The following is a 19,257-nucleotide window of genomic DNA, read 5'->3' as shown; positions in this document are numbered from 1 at the left end:
CGAATAAGATATCTTGGAACTAGGCATTTTACTAAATTAGTCTACCAAAAAAATTTTCTAGAAATCTCTAAAGACTTGTCTGTAAAACACAGAAGCAACGAAAGGGTGTTTGCACGACTGTCTGCGCCTGGGGGAAAGGAGGGGGAAGGCAGCACAGCTGTAGCTGACACCACCTTCACTCTGCTCCGGTGGAAAGTTGGTCCCCCCACACACTTTGGAATTTCTTATCGCAGGCAGCGAGATGAGTTTTTAGACTTCAAAGAAAATCTGTCAGTAGTCGCTATAAAAACTTTAAAAACTCTACTTCTCTGTTACGTTTATGTATGTTCTCATTCCCCCCCGCCTTGATTGCAAAGAAAGATAATTTCTTTCTCTAATCAAAAGGTTGAAAAGTTACAGTTTCTATAAAGCATGAGGGTTTTATTCCCTCCCTAGCTCCGAGAAATTGGTATTTTAAACTTTTCGTGGATTCGGCAGGGGGAGGTTTGAGCTCTTACTTGGTTGCTAAGCAACAAACTGTCTCTACTGTGTGAATACACTTTATTTCTCTTCCTGGTAAGGCTGAATTTTGCAAAGGAGGGTTTTTTACCTTTCTTTTTCTTTTTTCTCCTGGCAAAAGCTTTGGTCGCTTCTCCACACACACACACACACACACACACACATACACACACACACACACGGTAACATTAGTAACACTGTGAGCTCACAACGACACATTGGACAGACAGTAAACACAAGAGTTAGCAGAAATATCAGAAGGCAGCTTTTCTAGCTTGCCCCCCCCCCCCCTCCCCCCGCCGCTCGTAGGTGGCAGGGATCGTCTTCTTCAGGCTTTCACTACATTAAACTTAATCTGTGAGAACTTTTTAAAACTGTTGCATAGCTTATGTGTCTTGCCCCACACACATTGTGAAACTGAAACGACCAACTAGCACATGAACAAATAGGTAACCCAGGCTGCGAAAAAGAAAGAAGGTGAGTGCTGACTCTTAAGTCCGATGGCTGGTACAAAGATGGGCTCTGCTCTCTTGTTCTCCGTCTGGGCCCTGCTCTCTAGTTTATTTCTGCCCCTCTCCATTCACCTGTACATCTCGATTTGAATTTCTCTCATTAGTTATTTTCTCAGCGGAGTCATCCAGTGGAAAAACTGTTTTTTCTGCAGCGGCGGCAATGAAGGGGCGGGGCCCCTCCTTCTTTTCTGCCTCCGGGAGTGAATTTTTAGGTTTTTCTACATTTTCTGGCTTGGAGGCATGGTTCAAAGACAGTTTGCTACACTTTCAGTACACCGGCAACCTGCTTATCTTCCTGGGTAGCTGTGTCTCAGAGTTTGGTTCTTATGTGAATTATTGCATAGATTGCTTCTAAATCTTTCAAAGTCTCACAGAGCAAGTGCCAGGCAGACAAAGTAAATGCAACTAACATAGTAGCTTTAAAATCTTGTTTTCAACACCATAACAACAAATGTCGTAAATCAAAATCGTTAACCTTGACATGCCTATGATTAAGGAGGGTTTTCCATATAGATAAAACTACATTTTCATCTTTAGTTATATGCTGTCCCATTGTACAATTTTTATTCCAAACGACTCACCCTGATAGCTTACCTAAATGAGGTGTTAATAAATCTCAGGTCTGAACCAGGCAGAAACTCCACTGCTCTCAAAGCTACATCGGGCGCTGTCTCCCTCCTGCGTCGACCCACGAGTCCCTCTCTCTCTAGGAGAGAAATCACTGCTCCCTCTCTCTCTAGGAGAGAAATCACTGCAAACTCTCTCTCTCTTGGAGATAAATCTTCAAAGTCTTTCTCTCTCAGAGAAAAATCCCTTCAAACTCTCTCTCGGAGATAAATCTTCTTCGGCACAGCAATCGCATTGGAGTCACCATATGTCACTGTTGAGACGACCAAAGCGACACAGAATCATCTTCTTCCAAAGCAGGGACAGGATAGAAGGAATCTTTATTGTAACAGGTTACAGACATTTATAGACCTTAACATAACATACATGTTAACCTATAATTGGTACTTTTATGTACACATACATCAGGATTGACTGCCAAATAGCAAAGTCATGGTGATACAGCATCTGCTTAGTCATGATGATCTGGTTAAAGCACAGTCACGGTGACTTGAAGAAAGTCCAGGATTTCCGTTTTTGTAATTCCTGTCTTCCATCTTCTTACTTCCTTCCGACAGACCTGTTGATAACCCTGACACCTTATGGCTTGTTTTCTGAGTGTTGCCAGCCCAGGTAAAACCTGGTGTTTAGAGTTTTCTTGTTCAGTTAGTGTTTTGCTCATAAGAAATTGTGTAGAGTTATACTATGGGTCCACATGGGCACTGATATATAAACAAAATTATTTAATGGACTTAATGGAAATTTTTTCAGTGTTTTCACTGTAATGGTTGCTTGTTGGTCTCTTTGTTCTGTTTCATAATTAAAATATTTTGCTTTATTTTCCAGGCTCACATTAAATTTCCTATTGACTATCCATATTCACCACCTACCTTCAGATTCCTGACCAAAATGTGGCACCCCAACATTTATGAGGTAAAGTATTTTTTAAGCTAATTAATTTTTTTCTCAGGTGTATGCGAAAGTTTCCTATGTCCTTAAACTTCTGGAACATCTCTAACCATAACTAAAGCGGTTAGCTGTTTGTGTTTAAATGTCAGCTTCATGGTTGCAGAGTTAAATCTAAATATTGTAGGAAATGCTGTTTCTGTAGACAGGGATGGAACCTTTCTCATACCTGCAAGTGCAGCAAGCAGCTCCAGCTGAAGCATTATGTCGCGAGTGTTGGCAGTTTTAGAGGATTCTTGGATCCCCTAAACTGGTGTATGGGGTCTTGCTCTATTGTGATACTTAGACAACTAGTTGTTTTTTTTATGACTTTCAAGTACATTTTTAATTTGAGTATATCCTACAAAACTGTGTGATGAGACAAGAAATGTTGGGAAACAATCTCCTGCAGCAGTCAACCTATTATGAAGGGGTTTGGACTTGGGGTGCTCCAACTGCAGGAAGAACCAGAGCTGAAGTCTAGCTTCAGGAGGAGTCATGCACAACCTGGTCACCCTGGGACCAGAGTGAACCTTTGAATTTAATGTCTACTAGTCAATTTGAAGTGGCCCTTAGTCTAGTGCATGTGTGAGTGATGCTCACAGGGTAACACTGGGCTATCAAGTCCATGATTTGATCATGGCACAACTACATAGCAGGTTCAGAAGGAGAATGATTTTATATAAATGTTTCTTAGAAAGCAGCACTCCCTAGCTTGAAAGCATTTTCTTCATGATGCTGAGCATGGGCTACTTAGAGAGATTTAAAGTAAAGTTGTCACGGACCAAAGCACTAGGGGAAGCGCTGCCATGAGGATATACCTAGTGCATCTCAGCATGGTGTGGTGTTCTGCTGATTGACTAGCTCAGGGGCTGATAGTGGCCCAACTGTGTTAATATGGCAGCGCTCAGGCTAACCTCTGATGCTGCTGGGGCATAGGATACATTGCCCTGCATCTGGTGTGAATGGACTATGTTGTGTTTCTTGCTGGACTTTCATCTGTCAAGTGACCTTTAAGGTTTATACCTTTAAGACTGAGTTGAGCTGTTATGTTAAAACTCATGTGAGCAGCAACTTGAGACAGAGTTTAATAGTGCTGCTGCAAAGACTGTGAAAAGCAGCATTTCATTTCATACAAATAGTTCAAAATTACAAAATTTCATGGCTGTATTTGAAAATTGAAGGCCTGTTTTGGCTCAAAATTCAATCTTTTAGTGGAGGCCAGTCAAATCCCTGCTAAACTTTTGGATGTCCTAGCCAGGTCTCAGCCTGCTAGGACTACTGCTTGAATAGTTTGAGGAGCTAAAGACCTTTCAGAAATGTTCCATTTGGTGCAGCTCTGTCACCTTATCACAGGTCTTCCTATGAGAGGTTCTGCAGGCTTTCTTTGTGTCCACTTCAAACTAGGAATGTACGTGGGGAAAGGCTTGTCCCTTGACTACAGTGATCCCTAAAACCTTGTGCTGATCTCATCAGGCCCCATGACACCTTTACCCATCCAGACTCTTATGCAGTGCTGCCCTACTTGAATTCCCAATTATGTAACATTGATTGTTGCAAGAGGGAAACTTTTCACATTCTTGGTTCCCTCTATAACTTTGTATTGCTGAATATCTGCTTGTCCACATGCTGCTGACCTGATCATATGAGGAAATTCCCCTGAGTGCAGCAATGGCCTCTCCTGGCCACCATCTCCCAGGAGAGGAGATGGTTAGTGAGCTCCTGAAATATGCCTCCAGTGTTGAAGAAGGATCTCATTTGGCTATAAAAGAAATGTCCTTCAGGTGAACTGTTATCTGTAGCTGTGATCACTGGCTTGGGTTCAAAGGCATGGATGCTATCACAGTGCTACTTTGTGTTTTGGCTCCTGTGTGTTGAGCAGCCTTGGAGGATCCTCAGGACATAGCTGAGACCAGATGCATGGGGAAGTAGCAGCCTGTGGTCTTGAACAGAACTGATCTGCAGCTTCTCTCTTGTTCCTATCATTAACCTGTCTTGGCTCAGGGTGCGTCTTGGGTTAAAGACAGTGTTGCCAGGGAGGCGCGATCTCAGATGAAACAGAAACCCCTCCCTGCTGGACTTATTGTAAATTTGAAAAACAATTATGACACGAGCAAGGAGTAGAAATGAAATAAAGAGTTTACTGAAAACCAGGGAACAAAACAGAACAAAAACAACCCCCACACAATAACAGAGAAAAAAATGTCACCCAGAAATCACTCTCTTCACTTCTGCATTGCCGGGGTGACAATGCAGTTCCGACGCGGTCACATGACCCTGGCGGCAAGGTGGCTGACACGTGGAAGCAACAACAATGGTGGTAGGTGGCAGGAAACCGGCAGGTCAGATCCGCGAGCAGTTGCAGCAAATCAGGAGGCAGCAGCAGCGGCAGGAAGAACCCTGGTATGTAGTGTTGACACCAGGTGCACAGAGCGGGTACCTTGCTTTTGGTGGTCTGCAGCGGAGGGTGCAGAGAAGGCTCCACACGATGCCGCAGGCGCGGCTGCGCTCACCCCGCACAAAGGGAACTTCCCGACCAGCAACTGTTGCAGGGTGAAGGGACACCAAGGCTCCAGTGGTTGTGGTGCTGGCAGACGGGAGGACCGCAGCTGGGCAGTAGCTGGGTGATTCCAGACTCACGCATGGGAGGTGAATCAGACCAGCAACTTTGGGCAGCAAGTCATGGCAGGAGCCACGGTAGCAAGTCAGTGTAGGGGCTGCTGAACCCATTCAGGGGTTTCCCAAGTCCATGCAGGCAGCGAGCCTCACCAGGGAGAGAGAAGGCAAAACCAGGAACAGCTCCCCTTTTATTTTTTCCAGTTTTCAGGGTGTCTCCACCCCAGGGGATCTTGCCCCCCCACCACCCCCCTCCCCTGTCAGTGGGCGGTTGGTCTGGTACCACGGTGGCGAATGCCGTGCACTGCTGTTGGCACGCACCCCCTTATGGTGGCATGGGAAAATTCAAGAAGAAAATCTAAAACCCATGACAGGGTGATAAGGGACAGTGTGAGTGCTGCCCATCAGCTGAGGCTATGTCATCTGAAGGTGTAAGGCTACCTCTGAGAACTTGTAAGTCATCCCACAGCTGGGTGCAAGAGGCAGCAAACCAGTGGGCCCTGGAGAGGCCAACATCTACTGTCTGGCCTCAGGCCCCATCTGCACCTCCACCTCATCTGGCATTGGGACCCCATGATCCCTTGGAGATAACTTCAGTGAAGACTATCAACTGTAGTAGATACTGCTACAGCAGTCCTACAAAGTACTTGTGTCGGAGTGCTATTGCTGATGAATTGGTTTTACAGGCTTCTTAAAGCGTTTATAAATGGTAGGTGCTATGGAGTTTTAAATCTATATTCAGTCCATAACACTGTGAGTAGATTGACACAGATTGACAATTATGTAGCTGTATGGTTTCCATATGCTGCCAAAATAGTCTTCCTCTTGCATGCTGGAAGGGATTTTCAGTGAAACTTTCAGAGAGCATCTCCTGCTTTTTCACCTGAACAACTGTGTCCTAGGGGAACAGTGTAAGACTGCCCCACACCATCTGTTCAGCATCCTAGTGTCCTGGGAGGAGCATTGTTTTGATACCTGAGCTAGTAGAGTGTGCTAAATCCTTCAATTAAAAAATTCCTGGAACTGACTCTGCTACCACTGATGTGGTGGGTTGACCTTGGCTGGATACCAGGTGCCCACCAAACTGCTCTACCATTCCCCCTTCTTAGCTGGAGAGGGGAGAGAGAACAAGATGGGAAACAACTCATAGGTTGAGATAAGGCATTTTATTAAAGCAAAAGCAAAAGTTTGCACACACAGCAGTAGACAAAACACTGGTGTGTTATTAACATCTTTCCAGCTACCAATGCAAAGCACAGTAGTAGTTCTGTTATGGGGAAATGAACTCCATCTCAACCAGACCCTATACAATCTCCACCCCTTATTCCATACCATTTACATCATACCCACATAATTTGATACATATATATCTTAACTATTCCATTGTATTTAATTCTCATTACTGAAATCCCTTCTTACCAACATTTACAACATAATCTACATTCTTAAACCATCTTTATCATAGAATCATAGAATCAACCAGGTTGGAAAAGACCTCCGAGATCATCAAGTCCAACCCTTAATCCAACACTGCCATGGTTGCTAGACCATGGCACTAAGTGCCACATCCAGTCTCATCTTAAAAACCTCCAGGGACGGTAAATCCACCACCTCCCTGGGCAACCCATTCCAATGTCTGTTTATTCTCTCTGTAAAAAATTTCTTCCTAATATCCAACCTAAACCTCCCCTGGTGGAGCTTAAGATCGTACCCTCTTGTCCTACTGCTGGTTGCCTGGGAGAAGAGACTGACACCCACCTGGCTGCAACCTCCTTTCAGGTAGTTGTAGAGAGTGATGAGGTCTCCCCTGAGCCTCCTCCAGGCTAAACAACCCAGAGTTTATACCCAACATACAGATTTATACATTTTCATTAACTACTATCCCCCATCCTTTCACAGATAGACATTTTCTTCCCATTTCATGGGATTCCTCCACCCCTCCAGATGTTCAAAAACAGACCATGACTTGAGTTCTATTCCATTAGGATGGGTACTCAAGACAGGAGAAGTAGCACAATCGATCGTTGGACACTGACACCGGTCTGGTCTGTTCTGGATCTCTTTCCCCCCATGGCATGGGGTGGCCCAGTTCTAGTTCCATTTCCATCTGAGGAACCATTTCCGACGACTTAAGTGGATGGGGGGGGGACTCCAGCGCCAGGGGTTTCTTCAGGTCCTGAGCCTGGAGGGGAGAGGTGCTCTCCCCTCCTCCCACTCACGTGGTCCCATGGCAGGCACAGAGACAACACACCGGCGTGGAGAGGAGGCAGGAGAGGGTTTATTGTTGAGGGGGTTACATTTATAGGGTTAGAAGGACTCATAGAGTAACCGATTAGAAGTCTCAAGGGGCTTACAGGAACACCCAATCACAGGAAGGGATTAACAAGGTCCAATGAGAACACCTTAGGACATCTTCCCAGGACATTCCTGCATGGAATAACACTTGTCGTGAGGGGTCTTGGGAAGAAGAAAGCATGAGTTAGCAAAGAGACTACAAAAAACCATTTTGAAACACGTTTAAACCACAGTTTTCTCATATACTGCAGATTTACTGCCACATCCTGTGTCATCGTCTGTCCTAGTTACAGGAGCCGGGACCAGTTTATCACTATGTGGATACAACCAAAACTGTGTATTCTACACCCTGTGTGTCATTTATGCTGAACTGTTAATAATGGATTGTTCGCAGCAGCTGCCCAGAGCACACCTGACACCTCAGGCTACAAGCTGGGTGTTAAAGAAATCCTACAAAGCAGGGGAATGTGTCTTTGTCTTCACACCTAATGACTCAGTTGTGATAACTTCCCTCTGTGGAGGAATTAGCACCTTCACACCCAGCCTGAGGGGTCGTCTCTGCTAATGGGCCATACTGGACTGGCATAATAGGCAGCTGCAACACCTAGACCATCAAAGATTCCAAAAATATCCCATGGCTCACAGAGGTAAATCACCCATTGTGAAATTCCCTGCCCTGGGGGAGGTACTGGACATTCCCACCTGAACCTGAGCATATATAATCTTGGGGTTTTGGAACTTCTGGTACCACTCGTTGGATCCAGAGGAGGACCAGAACTTCAACAGGACTGCCACTGCCACTCTCAACAAGACCGTGATCATTACTTCAACAGAACTGCCACCATAATCTGGACCAACAGATTACCTTTCCTTTTACTTTGCCCCCATGGGGACCATGTGGTGCTCAGCACAGGAGCAAATGAACACCATTCTGTTCTTGTCCCAGGGTGCTGGGTTATACATATGTTTTTGTGGGTTAAAACCAGTTTTTCTCTGTATCACTGTATTTATTGTAATCTTTTTAGTAAATTGTAACTCTGACTTGTAGTCTCTTGAGTTGGGTTCATTTCTCCCACCAGTTTACTTTTAAACCAGCACATCGATGCACTCTCCTTGCTTCTCACAAAATTCACTCTTTGTCGGTTCATGTCGTTCCTGCTAATTTACTTCCTGCAACGTACAACTCACACCACAGACTATTTTCCCCCCAAGGTTAAATCTCCTTGAGGCACACACCAAGTCTCCCCATTCTTCAACGTTACCCACCAAGTACACTGATCCCTGAGCAAAGATAATCCCAAGGGTGAGTTTGCCTTTTCGCATGGGAGGAGAAACCCACACCGACTTCCCCAGCCACTTCCCCTTGTGTAGTATGGGGACCTTATCCCCTCCCACAGTATGTAAGGGTTTTGTTTGGACAGGACCGGGGCAGTTGGCAGATCCTCTGGTGTTAAACAGCCAAGTGACTTTTGCTAAATTTTTATCCCAATGCTTCTATGTCCAGTTGCCCAACGCTCTTAACATAGTCTTCAGCAGTCCATTAGGAGGGCTTTAAACTAGGTTTGAAGGGGGAAGCGGTTGAAACCGGGCTCTCCGGAGAGGAGCCCAAGGGTGGACAGCCCAAGTTTAGAGCCAAATCAGCAGCCCAGTTGAAGTGCATGTACAGCAATGCACGCAGCATGGGTAACAAACAAGAGGAACTGGAAGCCATCGTGCAGCAGGAAAGCTATGATGTAGTCACTATCATGAAAACGTGGTGGGATGACTCGCGTGACTGGAGTGTTGCCATGGATGGCTACAGGCTCTTCAGAAGGGACAGGCAGGGTAAGAGAGGTGGAGGGGTAGCTCTATATGTTAGAGAGTCTCTTGACTCTGTAGAAGTTGAAGTCAGTAGCAATAAGGTTGAGTGCCCGTGGATCAGAATCAGGGGGAAGGCCAAAAAGACTGATATCCTGGTGGGAGTCTGTTACAGACCACCCAATCAGGATGATGAGGGTGATGAATTATTCTACGAGTAGCTGGCGGATGTCTCAAAATTGCCAGCCCTTGTTCTCGTGGGTGACTTTAACCTGCTGGATGTCTGCTGGGAACTCCACACAGCAGAGAAGAGGCAGTCTAGGAGATTCCTAGAGTGTATAGAGGATAATTTCCTACTCCAGATGGTAAATGAGACTACCAGGGCTGGAGCCCCACTAGACCTCCTGTTCACAAACAGAGAGGGGTTGGTGGGAGATGTGGTGGTCAGTGGACATCTGGGTCACAGTGATCATGAAATAATAGAGTTTTCAATACTCAGGGATGCAAGGAGGGTCGTCAATAAAACCTCTATGTTGGACTTCCAGAGGGCACATTTCAACCTATTCAGAAGACTAGTCCAGAGTGTACCCTGGGAAAAAACCCTTGAAAACAAAGGGGTCCAGGAGGGATGGACATGCTTCAAGAAGCAAGTTTTGAAAGCACAGGAGCAGGTTGTCCCACTGTGCCGAAAGGCGAGTCAGTGGGGAAGACGACTGGTCTGGTTGAACAGGGAGATTTTGAAAGAAATTAGCATAAAGAAGAGAGTTTACTGATCATGGAAGAAAGGACTGACTACTCAGGAAGAATTTAGGAATACAGTTAGGTCATGTAGAAAGAAAATTAGAGAGACGAAGGCAAAACTTGAACTGAATCTCGCCACCTCTGTGAAGGATAACAAAAAGTCCTTCTACAGATACATCAATAGCAAAAGGAAAACCTCCATTCTTTACTGGACATGGGTAGGAATATAGTTATCAAAGATGTGGAAAAGCCTGAGGTATTTAACACTTTCTTTGTCTTGGTCTTCAACAGTAAGACAGGTTGTCCTGAGGACAACTGGCTTCTGGAGCTTGTAGAAAGAGATAAGAATATGAACAGTCCCCCTGTAATCCAGAAGGAAACAGTTAGGGACCTACTGAGCTGTTCGGATCCCCACAAGTCTATGGGGCCAGATGGGATCCACCCAAGGGTGATGAGGGAGCTGGCGGAAGAGCTCGTCAAGCTGCTCTCCATCATCTACCAACAGTCCTGGCTCACTGGGGAGGTCCCAGATGATTGGAAGTTGGTGAATGTCACGCCAATCCACAAAAAGGGCCGGAAGGAGGACCCAGGAAACTACAGACCCGTCAACCTGACCTCAGTGCCTGGTAAGGTTATGGAGCAGATCATCCTCAGTGAAATCACAGCACCTACAGGATGGACAAGGGATCAGACCCAGCCAGTATGGGTTTAGGAGGGGCAGGTCCTGTCTGACCAACCTGATGTCCTTCTATGATCATGTGACCCACCTGGTGGATGAGGGGAAGGCTGTAGATGTGTCTGTCTGGACTTCAGCAAAGCCTTGGACACTGTCTCCCACAGCATACTCCTGAAAAAGCTGGCGACCCACGGCTTGGACAGGGGCACTCTGTGCTGGGTTAGGAACTGGCTGGAGGGCCGGGCCCAGAGAGTGGTGGTGAACGGTGCTGCATCCAGTTGGCAGCCAGTCACTAGTGGTGTCCCCCAGGGATCAGTGTTGGGTCCAGTTCTGTTTAATATCTTTATTGATGATTTAGATGAGGGGATTGAGTCCATCATCAGCAAATTTGCAGATGACACTAAGCTGAGGGGGGAGTGTCGATCATCTGGAAGGCAGGAGGGCTCTACAGAGGGACCTGGATAGGTTGGAGAGTTGGGCTAATTCCAACGGGATGAGGTTCAACAAAGTCAAGTGCCATGTCCTGCTCTTTGGCCACAACAACCCCATGCAGTGCTACAGGTTTGGGACAGAGTGGCTGGAGAGCAGCCAGACAGAGAGGGACCTGGGAGTTTGGATTGACAAGAAGTTGAACATGAGCCAGCAGTGTGCCCAGGTGACCAAGAAGGTCAATGGCACCCTGACCTGTATCAGGAACAGTGTGACCAGCAGGTCCAAGGAAGTGATTCTTCCCCTGTACTCCACACTGGTGAGGCCACACCTTGAATACTGTGTCCAGTTCTGGGTCCCTCAGTTCAGGAAGGACATGGAGGTGCTGGAGCAGGTCCAGAGGAGAGCAACGAGGCTGGTGAAGGGACTTGAGCACAAGTCCTATGAGGAGAGGTTGAGGGAGCTGGGGCTGTTCAGCCTGGAGGAGGCTGAGGGGAGACCTCATCACTCTCTACAACTACCTGAAAGGAGGTTGTAGCCAGGTGGGAGTTGGTCTCTTTTCCCAGGCAACTATCAACAAGACAAGAGGGCATGGTCTCAAGTTGTGCCAGGGGAGGTTTAGGTTAGATATTATAAAGAATTTCTTTACAGAGAGGGTAATCAGGCATTGGAATGGGCTGCCCAGGGAAGTGGTGGATTCTCCGCCCCTGGAGGTTTTTAAGAAGAGACTGGATGTGGCACTTAGCACCATGGTCTAGCAACCGCAGCGGTAGTGGATCAAGGGTTGGACTTGATGATCTCGGAGGTCCCTTCCAACCGAGCTGATTCTGATTCTATGATTATACCTCTCAATGTTCCCAGAGGCTTGTGGATGATGGGGAATGTGATACATCCACTCAATGATGTGTTTCTTTGCCCAGGAGTTTATGAGGTTACTTTGAAAATGAGTCCCATTGTCTGATTCAATTCTCTCTGGGGTACCATGTCACCACAAAATGTGTCTCTCAAGTCCTAAGGTGGTGTTTCGAACTGTGGCCTGGTTTACAGGATATATTTCTGAAACAGAGCAAGGATTTTTAGAGGTTAAAATCCTGCTCTGAGAAGAGGCTCACAGATACCACTTTGAGGAATGCTGCATTTAGGTTGTAATGACAGAGACAGAAAACGTGTTATGAGATTAATTAAGGGAGAGAAGGTATCAGGCTCCGAGAGGCCTGTTTGTCCTTGGTATGCTCTATCCTAATGAAATATAACAAAAAGGTTAGCCTAGTAGTCATAAATTAGATAAGATGGACATTTGGGGGGGGTGGAGAGCTGAGTAAAGGAGTTTTTAGTAAGAGTTTCACACGTAGTCAGGAAGAGTTAAAAAGTTCATGATGATGAGGGACAAGAAAACGACCCTCTATAAGGTCGAAGAAGCCGGAACGACCCTCAAGAATTTACCCAAAAGGATGACTCTGCCTCGAACTCCACCTGAACCCCTCCTGATATGAATATTATAACTAGATGATGTAACTGTAATGAATATTCATGTAAAATATTATAATCCCTCATCAAAATTGTATAAATTACCTGACTTTTCACTGAGAACTTCGGACCTAGTTTGTCCAACGCGAGCTGGCTAGCTCTCCAACGTTGCTCGAAATAAATACCTTTGCTGCTTAAAGACTTAAAACTGTTTCTGAGCAGTCATTTTATGTTGGTTTTACCATCATTTCCAGCCAACCAGTTGTTGCCTCCACCATGGTGAGTATGTAGCTCTTGCCTTGGTGTGTTCATGGTTGTGGTCCAATGTAGTCAATATGCCAGGCCTCACCATACTGGAAATCCAGCCACTGCCCTTGATTACAAAAAACTCGGTCCGAGAAACTGCTCAGAGATTTTTTTTATCTTTAAGCACCAAGGTATTTGTTTATTCAACGTTGGGAACAAGCCAGTTAGTACTGGACAAACTTGTTCGACTTGAAAGTACAAAAGCAAGCTATTTTATACACTTTAGATACATGGTTACATCATTTAACATACATATTAATAAGTAGGCTAGTCTCTGGGCGGAGTCTTTCCAGACATGCGCAGTCTTCTACTGTAGGGGTCTTCTCCTCAAACCTTCATCCCTCTGGTGGTCACCATGAACGTCTTCCTCAATTTGACTACTTCAATTAGGTGACCTGAATTCTTCAAGTTTGCAAATCCTGGCTCTGGGTCTTCTATATCTTATTCAAACATCTAGTTTACCTAATTTATTACTGTGTGTGTACTACTCCTATTCTTTCTATAATAAGGCCTTTGGTGCAGTGAGCAGAACAGAACATGATATCAACCAGTGCTCCTAAAATATTCTTCTAGCAAAACAGGTATTGGGGTTTTTTAGCAGGTCAAGATATCTCAGTTAACTCTTTTAGACCTGGTTCCTGTTTCACCCTCTATTCCAGGGAGATTTTACTCGCATGGTTCGCTTGATTGCAGCGCGTGTTTCACATTCATGAATGACTGGTGTGATGGTCTCCATGGTCAGGTCCACCCCTCGATCACGAGCTCATCTGTATGTCGCATCTCTTCCTAGATGTCCTAATGTTTCATTGACCCATCAGGTTATAAATAGCTCACCCTTCTGCTCCTAGTCTAAGTCTACCTGGGCTATTCCAGTCTTGGCAGCCTTATCCACCTGCTCACTGTTCTGATGTTCTTCAGTGGCATGACCTTTGGGCATGTGAGCATCGACATGAGGCACTTTCAGAGTCATGTTTTCCACCCGTGCAGCGATGTCCTGCCGCAACACAGTAACCTAGATGGGTTTACCCCTGCATTGCCAATTGGCCTTCTTTCACTGCTGTAGCCACCCCCACAGGGCCTTAGCCACCATCCAGGAGTCAGTATAGAGATATAGCGCAGGCCACTTTTCTCGTTTTGCAATCTTTAGGGCTAGTTGGATGGTTTCACTTCTGGCAATTGGCTTGATTCACCTTGTCCTTCAGTGGTCTCATTGACTCATCGTGTGGGACTCCACACAGCACTTTTCTACCTCCGATAGTTTCCTACCACACAGCAAGATCCATCAGTAAATAGAGCGTAGCCTCTCTCGTCTTATGATAACTCATTACATGGTGGTGCCTCTTGCGCACCAGCCACCTCCTCAGGCAATGCTCCAAAATCCCTGCCTTCTGACCAGTCCATAATCTCTTCCAGGATTCCTGGGAAATTGGGGTTTCCCATTTGGGCTCGCTGTGTGATCAAAGCTACCCACTTACTCCATGTAGCACTGGTTTCATGATATGTTGAGGGGATGTTCCCTTTGAACATCCAGTGCAGCACAGGCAATCGCGGTGCCAAGAGGAGACATGCTTCTGTTCCAACAACTTCTGAGGTGGTTCGAACCCCCTCATAGGCTGCTAATATCTCTTTTTCAGTTGGAGTTTAGTGGGCCTTCTGATGCTTCATAACCGCGGCTCCAAAATCCCAATGGTCAACCTCGGGTTTCTCCTGGTGTTCTCTGCCAGAGGCTCCAGGTGAGATCATGTTCCCCAGTTGCCATGTAGAGGATATTTTGCACAACTGGTCCTGTTCAAACAGGCTCCAGAGCTACTGCACGGGCTATCTCCTGTTTGATCTGCTCCAAGGTCTGTTGTTGCTCAAGGCCCCACTCAAAATGGTTCTTCTTCCGGGTCACTCGATAGAGGGGGCTCACAATCTGACTGTAACCTGGAATATGCCTCCACCAGAACCCGACAAGGCCTAGGAAAGCTTGTGTTTCCTTCTTGTTAGCTGGTGGAGACATAGTTGCTACCCTGTTGACCATATCCGTAGGTTCATGATGACATCCATCCTGCCATTTTATTCCCAAAAACTGAATCTCCTGTGCAGGTCCCTTGACCTTGCTTTTCTTTAAGGCAAACCCAGCTTTCAGAAGAATCTGAATTATTCTTTTTCCCTTATCAAACACCACTTCTGCTGTGTTGCCCCACACAATGATGTCATCAATATATTGTAGATGTTCAGGGGCATCACCCATTTCCAGCGCAGTCTGGATCAGTCCATGGCAGATGGAAAGGCCATGTTTCCACCCCCGGGACAGTCAATTCCAGGTATATTGGGCACCCCTCCGCATGAAAGCAAACTGTGGTCTGCACTCTGTTGCCAGAGGGTTTAAGAAAAATGCATCGGCAATATCAGTTGCAGCCCACCACTTGGTTACCTTTGACTCCATATTGGAGCTCTAACATGTCTGCTACAGCAGCACTCAGTGGTGGCATTGTTTCGTTCAGGTCACAATAGCCTACTATTAACCTCTACCCTCTGTCAGACTTTTGCACTGGCCATATGGGACTACTGAAAGGTGAGTGAGCCAGGGAGTCTTGGTGCGATATTGCTGCCAGTGCACTGTCCCAGTAGCAATTGGTACATGCTGGTCTTCAACTTGCAGAAATCCCACAATGAAGGGATCTTCTAGAGACCAGGCAGGGTAGATAACTACTTGATCTTCTCTGTATTCACAGTACTTACACCAAAAGTCCTTTGGATCCTTGAAGTATCTTCTTCTGAGGTAACTGATGCCAAGGATACAAGGGGCCTCTGGGCCAGTCACAATGGGATGTTTTCCCCACTTTTCCCTTGTTAAACTCACCTCAGCCTCCAATACAGACAATTCTTGGCATCCCTCTGTCACTCCAGAGAGCCAGATGGGTTCTATGTCTCTATACCCTGATGGCACCAGTGTACACTGTGCACCAGTGTCTACTAAAGCCTTATACTTCTGTGGATCTGGTGTGCCAGGCCATCAAATCCACACAATTCAGTATGCCTGGTCATCCCTTTCCTCCTCCTGGCTGAAGGCAGGGACCCTTTATTCCTGTTCCTGGTCAGAGTGTTCCCTGTCTGACCCTTGCAATGCCAGACCAGAAGTCCCCTTACCAGGATCAAAGGAGGTGATTTCAGTCCTTTCATGTCTGGGAGATCGCTGATTGCCTTCTTGTGTCTGTGGCAACTACACTGAGAGTCTTCTTGGGTGATCCCTTCTTAACAGCTCTCTTCCCTCTCAGTTCACATATCCAGGCTTCCAGATTAAAGGTGGGTTCACCATCCCACTTCCTCATGTCCTTCCCCTGTCCCTGCAGAAAGAACCAGAGTGCACCACATGGCCTGCGTTTGGGGTTTCATTCCCCTCTGACCAGGGCAGGAGAGGACTGATTTCTTGGGTTGCTCCTGAGAGCTGAGGTGCTGGTCCATAGGGGTAAGGAGGTACAGAGATTTTCTTTAAAGTTTTGCAGCCAGGAAGATGCTCTCTCCAGAGTTAGCATATCCATTTCCTGGTAATACATTGCTGACAAACTGTTGGAATATGATGGAGGGGCACTTCCTCCACATGGTCATGGTGCAAGGGACATCCTCTGGATCTTTAGGGATGTCATCACTTTTTAGATTGCTATAGATGACTTCCAGCACTGTTAATTCTCTCAAGTACTGGATACTTTTGTCTGCAGTGGTCCACTTTCCTGGGGAGTTCACAAGATCTTCCTTAAATGGATATCTTGCCCTCACACTTGAGAGGAGTTGTCTCCAGAGACTGCAAATTGCTGCCTCTTTTCCAATTCCTCTTTCAATTCCCTGACTTCTATCAAGGGATCCCAGCTATTTGGCTTCATGGCCTTCCAGTTGCTGACTGTCAACCCCTTTATCCCAGCATCAAAGCAGCCAGGTAGGAATCCACTCACCTGATTGGTGGCTGTAATCTTTTCACAAGTCTTGAAGTTCTGATAAGGTCAGGTCTGATAACTTCGATTTCCTGTTTGATTTGTCTCATTCCTTTCTCCAATTTCTTTGTTGAATGACTGGTTTCTTGATCACACCCTTCTTTTCTTGATTCTTCCTCCTCTTCTTCCTTCCCTTCCTCCCTTTCAAATCAGTGGTATGGATGTGTTGTTCTCTTTGTCCACTTTTTAACTACTGGGGCGATGACTGTAGTTGTTGTGGTTTGAGTCCCTACCTCAACCATAGTGTCCTCCATTGCAGTTTGGGTCCCTGCCTCCACTACAGTCCTCTGAGAGTACTGAACTGCGGCTTGATAGGCACAGGTCAGGCCCCAGTACAGGGCAAGAAGCTGCTGGTTTTGACTGGGGTAGGCAAGGCACCCTTCCATCAGGTGACGTGTCAGTTTGCTAGGGTCAAATACCTGTTCAGGTGTGAAGTCCCACGTAATGGGAGGTGTTAACTGCCCTAGGAACCTGCCCAAATCCTTCCACACACACTGACACACAGGGACCAGGTGCTTCAGGGCACATTTCAATATTGCCTCATCCAAGATTTGTTTTCTCTTACATCAGGACAACACCAGATTCCACAAACCCCATAATGTGCTAACAGTATTAATTAGTGGTATTAAACAGTTCATATAAGGATGAACAAGGACCTCAGGAGCCTGCATAATAAAACCATCCACATTAATCCTGGGTAGGGAGAGGAAGATGTATTCCCTTATCCGTGAAATAACTCACCCAGCACAGCAAGGCAGGACAAAGCTTAGAGCTTGTTTGTATTAGTATGTTCCCAAACTCAGCAAAATAAAGAGATAAGCAGTGCAGCTGACAAACTCCATGTCCCACACACGAGCTTGCTACTCAATAACTACTATTACTATAGCATGCAATACATGCTTTGTCTCACCCCATGTTTGGGCACCCAAAAGACTGTGGTGGGTTGACCTGGGCCAGGTGCCCACCAAGCCACTCTATCACTCCCCTTCCCAGACAGACAGGGGAGAGAAAATAAGATGGAAAATGACTCGTAGGTTGAGGTAAGGCAGTTTACTAAAGCAAAGTGAAAGTTTGTGCATGTAGAAGTGAAGGGAAAATAAAAAAAATTTTATTCTCTATTTCCCATCAACAAGTGATGCCTGACCACTTCCCGGGAAGCAGGGCTTCAGAACGTGTAGCAATTGCTCCAAAGGCAAACATTGTAAATAACGAATGCCTCCCCCCTTCCTCCTACTTTCCTTAGCTTTTATGTCTGAGGTGATGTCATATGGTATGGAATATCCCTTTGGCCAATTTGGGTCAGCTGGTTTGGCTGTGTCATCAGACCTCTGCCTCAAGCCAGGCTATTCTCAACTTTTGTTTCTGTCTTGCAGAATGGAGATGTATGTATTTCAATTCTTCACCCACCTGTAGATGACCCACAAAGTGGAGAGCTGCCCTCTGAGAGGTGGAACCCTACCCAAAATGTCAGGTAACTGTTAATCTGTGATGTACAGCAGTGACCTCAAAGGCCTGTCATCTCTCTCCAAGACTAAGGCCTGTGTTGGGAAAGTTTTGGAACAGAATTTAAGACTTTGGGAGCTTTAAGTCTTGAACTGGATGGGAACCAGACTTATCAAGTTGTCTGAAGTGCTGATGCTGAAGTGTCCTGATCCTGGGGTAACAATGTGGAGACTTCTGTCCTGTTCACAGGGTTTCATGCTCTTAAAACAAATTATCTCAAATGTTCTGCTCTTTCCCAGTCATTGTTCTCCTACAGTTAGATTTTTCAAACTGTTCCATGATACCACTAGTGGAAAAGAACATTTTTGGGTATTTGGGCCCAACAGGAATAACTTGGTACATAATTCTGCTTACTGTTTACCTTACAGTATTTGTGTGTCTCCTGTCCTGCAGTGTGATATCTTGAGCAGTTAGCCAGGTAGCTTTCTTCCTGACAAAAAGACCCAAAGGATCGCTAAGTACCAGAGGCATTTGAGGCTAACCTGTCCTTTTTTTTTTAAACACCAACTGTTCTCCAGAATGGAGTAGGGGATGTAAGAAAGCAAAGGTGGGCTTGAAATCCCCACTCTTCATGCAAACAACTTGCACGAAACAACATGCCAGAACAACCTTGCCTAAGGGAGAAACAGATCCGTGACAGTACTGGAGAGGGTCAGTCTGTATCCAGTCTGGTGCAGTTTGTATCCGATGCTGAGGATGTTTTCAGTCACACATGGTTGAACTTTTTTATAGTTCTGTCCTGTCAGATCCCCTGTGTTGGGATCCCTTCCTGTTACTGTACTTTGTTCACCTTGCTTACCCACAGCAACAGGGTTTGAGTTGGAGGAGACTGTCCAGCTCTTAAGGATATCAGCAGTGATGGAGCTGATCTAATGTGTTGGTCAGGAATGAA

General features: G+C 46.0%; 1 protein-coding gene across 1 annotated transcript in view; it reads left to right on the top strand.

Annotated features, from left to right (window-relative positions):
- LOC113959004 (ubiquitin-conjugating enzyme E2 R2) overlaps positions 1 to 19,257 on the top strand; it is a 121,595-nt gene that overhangs the window by 89,388 nt on the left and 12,950 nt on the right. Inside the window, exons 2-3 of the mRNA XM_027667689.1 lie at positions 2,463 to 2,549; positions 18,236 to 18,333. Coding sequence (XP_027523490.1) covers positions 2,463 to 2,549; positions 18,236 to 18,333 — 185 coding nt within the window. The remainder of the gene's footprint in view (positions 1 to 2,462; positions 2,550 to 18,235; positions 18,334 to 19,257) is intronic.

Source organism: Corapipo altera, unplaced genomic scaffold (assembly GCF_003945725.1).
Source record: "Corapipo altera isolate COAL_440 unplaced genomic scaffold, ASM394572v1 61044, whole genome shotgun sequence".
NCBI classification, from domain to species: Eukaryota; Metazoa; Chordata; class Aves; order Passeriformes; family Pipridae; genus Corapipo; species Corapipo altera.
Note: the sequence above shows the minus strand (reverse complement) of the source record. Positions and strands in the feature narration are given on the sequence as shown.